At 65.0% G+C, this 5398-nt stretch overlaps 1 protein-coding gene across 1 annotated transcript in view; it reads left to right on the top strand.

Annotated features, from left to right (window-relative positions):
• Positions 1-5057, top strand: part of LOC102368507 (digestive cysteine proteinase 1-like) — an 8252-nt gene extending 3195 nt beyond the window's left edge. Inside the window, exons 4-11 of the mRNA XM_006019224.1 lie at positions 216-388; positions 1503-1746; positions 2181-2376; positions 2597-2790; positions 3059-3150; positions 3328-3489; positions 3912-4101; positions 4495-5057. Coding sequence (XP_006019286.1) covers positions 216-388; positions 1503-1746; positions 2181-2376; positions 2597-2790; positions 3059-3150; positions 3328-3489; positions 3912-4101; positions 4495-4682 — 1439 coding nt within the window. The 3' untranslated portion in view covers positions 4683-5057. The remainder of the gene's footprint in view (positions 1-215; positions 389-1502; positions 1747-2180; positions 2377-2596; positions 2791-3058; positions 3151-3327; positions 3490-3911; positions 4102-4494) is intronic.
• Positions 5058-5398: the final 341 nt, after the last annotated feature.

Below are 5398 nucleotides of genomic sequence, written 5' to 3'. Positions count from 1 at the left end.
TGCTGGGTCTAGATGACCCCAGCTAGATGCATATCCAACCTCCTCTTGAAGGAGCTGTCTGCTCTGGGCACCGGGCTGGAGGGTGCATGGAGGCAGCCCTCGAGTGACTCTTCCTTGGGCTGCTACCCTTGAGAGTACCCACCGGGCCTGGCTGTACCCCCAGTGGGGTGGGGGCAGGGAAGTGCCCCACCGTCACGCCGCCCTCCCGTTTGCAGGGCAGGTGATCACCTTCCAGTTTGGGGCGGTGAAGCCCTACGGCGCCAGCTACAAGATCACACCAGAGACGACGGAGTCCGAGACCAACATCATGAAGTGCTTCCTGATCAACGGCACCAAGGAGGGGCCGATCGAGCCGCAGAATGTCTTCCCCAGCATGGAGGGCTTCAAGGTGAGGTGCCCATGGCCAGGGGAGCAAAGGGCAGGGGGCACAGGCCAGGCTCCCCGAGGGCAATATGCACAGGGTACGTGTGCTCAGCATAGCTCCACCGACATCCCTGCAAGCTCGGGGGGCCTGGCTGATTCGATGCAAGGATCAGCTGCTACAGCAAGGTGAGCCCGGAGGTCCATGCTGGCCTCCCCTCCCAGGGCTGAGGGGAGCAGGGCAGACAGCGGACACTGCCCTGCCCTTCTCCCCGTGCCACCTGCCCTGCTTTTGGCAGCGAGCACCTTGCTGTTTCCCTTCCCCTTGCAAAGAGGCCCGATGGTATAACTGCCCGCTGCCGTCCGGCCCCCATACAAATCAAGAGCCACTGTGAGGCTGCTCTAGCACCGCTGGCTGGCTCACTCTTTCTTGGTGGTGGAAGAGCAGGTGCCCCAAAGCAGGCAGAGTCTGCACGGGAGCAGGCACTGCCGGCCCGATCCGCCGGAGAGGGAGCGTGGGAAGGCAGCAGAGGAGCTCTGCTCCTTTCCCCATCAGAGGCTTGTTGCAACGTGAGGGGCAAACCCCTGCCGGGTGACTCAGCCGCAGGACTCGGCATGGCCCAGATGGTAGATAACACTCCTGCACGTAGGGCCAGGCTGTTCCCTTGCTGGGCACAGCTCTGCAGGGAAGGGGCATGGGGGACCTCAGGCTCTGCTTTGGCCTGGAGCGCAGCCCCTCTCTGGGCTACGTGCACGCTCAGCACGTCACGCACCAGGGGCCGGGCCTGCGGTCTCCTGCGTCTCTGCTGCATGCATGCCTGAAGAAGGGTGTTTGTGCCTGAAAGCTTGCAAAGAACAATTTTTCCAACTATTTAGTTGGTCTAATAAAAGATACCACATCTACCCAAAGAATGTTATCTGTCGTCGGAGGCAGATGCATTCGCTGCCGTGTCCCCCAGCCCCTCTTCTCTTGCCCCCTGTTTGCACGGCCCAGCTGTGGACGGAGAGACTGGGCTCTGCTCCGCTTGGCCCGGCTGCGCTAGACAGATGCTGCTGCTGGGTGCCAGGTAGCTGCCTAGCCTGGAGCGGAGGGTGCCTCTGGGCAGACAGGTGCCTCTGACACCCGCCCACCTGCCCCCCAGTTCCTGCGGGAAGAGTACCACAGCGGGCAGTACTGTGCCATGTGGCAGAACGTCTCGTACACGGGCCGCAAGAAGAACGTGTACACGCTGTGGGTGACCAACAACAGCTGCGGCGTGGCGCCCGTGCACTACGAGATGCGCGGCTTCAACTCCCTGCTGGGCTCCCACTACGACAAGTACGAGATCCACTACAGCCACTACTCCAACAGCTTCCCCGCCTCCGTCTTCGACCTCCCCGTCAACAGTAAGGGCCCTGCCGAGACCCCCCCGACACGCGCCCCCCGCATGCCGTGCTGCACGGCTTCCACCGCAACCCCTAGTTATTTCCATTGCAAGGGCCCCTCTGCAGCAGGTCCTAGCCCCCTCGTGCTAGGTGCTGTACAAAGGCTGCAGACAGCCCCTGATTCTCATGGAAAAGGTCGGGGTGGGGAAGGAGGTCAATCCCGTGAGACCTTGCTCAGGGCCAACCTGGAGGCTGGGTAGAGTCAGGAGCGGCCCTAGGGCCAGGCTGGGACCCTCCAGTCCTGCTCTTGGAGACTCACTGGGGGGCTGGGTGGTTTTCTGGGGTGGAGGCAGGGCAGCATCGTGGCATCTCCTGTCGGCTGGGGAGGTGCCGGACACGACCAGAAGCAGCAGCCGGGGGTGCCCGTCTGAGCTCGCTCTGTGTTGCCGCCCCAGAGACGAGACGGTGCGAGTACCTCTCCGACACCACGGGCGAGCATCGCATCCTGGCCAACCCCATGGCAGACCTCGTGGGGCGCGAGGCTGCCCAGACCCATCGGCTCTTCCACCACTACAAGACGAGGTTCGGGAAGAGCTACGGCGGCGAGTGGGAGCTGGAGCACCGCAAGCACGTCTTCACCCACAACATGCGGTAGGGGATCCCGGGGGCTGGGCAGCTGTTTCCTGGCATGTCTACCGGGGCCATTTTGGATCCCGGAGGGCTCAGTCTGTTGCAGACCTCCGGGCGCTAGATGCCCTGCTTTCCCCTCGGCCACTGGTGATGCCCAGCGAGTGCGGGCGAGGGCAGGCAGCGAGGAAGCCCAGGGGCTGCAGCCTGCTCTCCATGCCCACCGCCACCCCTTCCTCCCCAGGTACGTGCACTCCAAGAACCGGGCCAACCTGCCCTACAAGCTGGCGCTGAACCACCTGGCCGACCGCACGCCGGAGGAGGTGGCTGTGCTGCGGGGGCGGCTGAGGAGCGGGAAGCCCAACAACGGGCAGCCCTTCCCCTCGGAGATGTATACAGGCCTCATCCTGCCTGAGAGCTTGGACTGGCGGCTGTATGGTAGGCTTTACCTGCAGGGATCCCACTGCTGACACCATCATGTGTCACCAGGCACCATAGCTGACCACATCCCCCGTGGGAGACCCTGGAGCCAAACCATGGGTCCCCCAGCAAGGCAGCCCCTGCCAGCACCCTGGGAATGTGGCACCCCTAATTCTCCCCATGCCCTGCTTGGCGGAGGGCTGGGCAGGGTGGGAGATGGGGGCTGGCCCCCCACTCCCAGCTGTCCTGATGCAGGGTCCTGAGTGTCTCGCTCCTCGCTGCCCAGGTGCCGTGACCCCTGTGAAGGACCAGGCCGTGTGCGGCTCTTGTTGGAGCTTCGCGACCACAGGTGCCATGGAAGGGGCCCTCTTCCTCAAGGTGAGAGCTGCAGAGCCGGAGCTGCCCGCCCCTGCTCCCTGCGCCTCCCGGCCTGGCTGCCGAGCAGACACTGTGCCCCCCGGCATGGGGGAGAGGGCAAGCTGGGTGGGGGAGCTCCCTGGCTGGGCCCCCTCCTGGGCCTGGGCGCTCAGCCCCTTGCTCCCTGCCCCGCTGCAGACCGGTGAGCTGACCTCGCTGTCCCAGCAAGTGCTGATCGACTGCTCCTGGGGCTTCGGCAACTACGCCTGCGACGGGGGCGAGGAGTGGCAAGCCTACGAGTGGATCATGAAGCACGGCGGTATTGCCAGCACCGAGTCCTATGGTGACTACCGCGGCCAGGTGAGTCCAGGACCCTGGCCTCACCCATGGGCAGGGGCAGGGTGGCCGTGTTGCCCCTCGCAGTCACCTGGGAGCAGCAGCTGGGATTCCCCGGGGCTGCCGGTCTCAGCTACGTTAGCACGACCCTGCCCACAGCCTCGTGTGTCGGCCCCCGTCCTACAGCTCACAGGTGTGCACGGGAACACACTCCTCTTGTGGTGACCCTCGGGAGACAGGGACTCAGTTCCAACTGGGTCCCTGCCTCAGTTTCCCCCACTGCAAAGCTGGGCAGAGACTGGCTCACAGGGGCACGGCCGATCTCCGAGGCTGGGAGATGCAGCCACCAGAGATGCCCCGTCCCCTGCCATGCTGGGGGGGCCTGATGAGGCCAGGCCGGGGGAGCCAGCAGCTGCCCCACATTGCCAGGTCCTGCTGTGTTGCAGAATGGCTTGTGCCACTATAACCAGTCCGAGCTGCTGGCCGAGATGACGGGCTACGTCAACATCACCTCGGGCAACATCACGGCTGTGAAAGCCGCCATCTACAAGCACGGCCCCGTGTCCATCAGCATCGACGCCTCCCACCGCTCCTTCTCCTTCTACTCCAACGGCGTCTACTACGAACCCAAGTGCGGTGAGTCCGGCCCCGGCACGGCGCGGCGCGGCACGGCCCGGACCCCAGGCATGCGGCTCCTGGCTGGGGAGACCCTCCCAAATGCCACGACTGCAGCCGTGCCCTGCCCCACCCCATTTGCACCCATCCCTCATGCCGGCTGAGCACGGTTCAGGGCTTTACTTTGGGGTGGGGGTGCCCCGTGGCTCTCGTCACGGAGCCGTGGAGAGGAGGAGGCTTGTCCTGGCACCGGCAGGTCATGGTCCAAGCCTGCAGCAGGTTGGAGGCTGCCATTCGCCGGCTGTAGGACTAACCCCCCGGTGCCTCAGTTTCCCTGGGGGACAAGGTGATGCATCAAGAGCTCTGAGGCCCGGGGGAAGCCACTGTCTGTGCTGATGCCACGTCTCCCTGCAGGGAACAAGCCCGGGCAGCTGGACCATGCGGTGCTGGCCGTGGGCTACGGCGTCCTGCAAGGGGAGCTCTACTGGATCGTCAAGAACTCCTGGTCCACGTACTGGGGCAACGACGGCTACGTCCTCATGTCCATGAAGGACAACAACTGCGGCGTGGCCACCGACGCGACGTACCCCATCCTGGCCTGATCCTGTGCCCATGAGACCCCTCGGGGCTTTCCCAGCCCAGCCCGCTGCGTCTTCCCAGGCCAGGGAGGCAAAGCCCAGCTGCTCCGAAGACCCCCGTACCACGTGACAACCCCTGGATGAGCTGCGTGGGCATCCCATCGCCTCCTGGCCCGAGCCCCATCATGACCCTCTAGCCGGCCGCGGAGGGAACGCACTGCTGTGATCCAGGGGGTGGAGGGCCTGCCCCCAATGCAGCCCCTGCCCAGCCGGGTGGGTGGCGTGCGAAGCGGGCCCCGGAGGTCTGTGCTGCCCGTGGGCTGCATTGGGGACAGGCCTGAAGCTGCCCACGTTGGTGCCTCCAATAAAGAGCCTGGAAAGGGGCTGCTCCCTTCGAAAGTGGACTGGGAATGCCCTTCCTCGTGGCACGGCTCAGCTCCTGGGCAGGACAGCCCCCTGAGCCTCCCCTGGTCAGCAGGCGAGCCAGGATTGTGCTCCCCAGAGGAACGCCCTGCACACCCCGTACCGCCGGTGCCTCGAGGCTGGGGATCCAGTGAGCCCCTGATCTTCATCTCTTCCCCGGGGGACTTGGCCGGAGCACCCAGCCCACAGGGGAGATCAAACAGACGGGGAAGAATAAGGCCCTCCATGGCCTGCCCTTGCACTGGGGCTGCGCTGCAACAGGCTCCTCGGCCAGCTCCCGGGCTCGCTTTGTGCATCTGACGCCAGGATAAGAGGGC

The sequence above is a fragment of the Alligator sinensis genome, unplaced genomic scaffold, assembly GCF_000455745.1.
Source record: "Alligator sinensis unplaced genomic scaffold, ASM45574v1 scaffold337_1, whole genome shotgun sequence".
Taxonomy (NCBI): Eukaryota; Metazoa; Chordata; order Crocodylia; family Alligatoridae; genus Alligator; species Alligator sinensis.
This window is presented reverse-complemented; position numbering and strand designations above follow the sequence as displayed.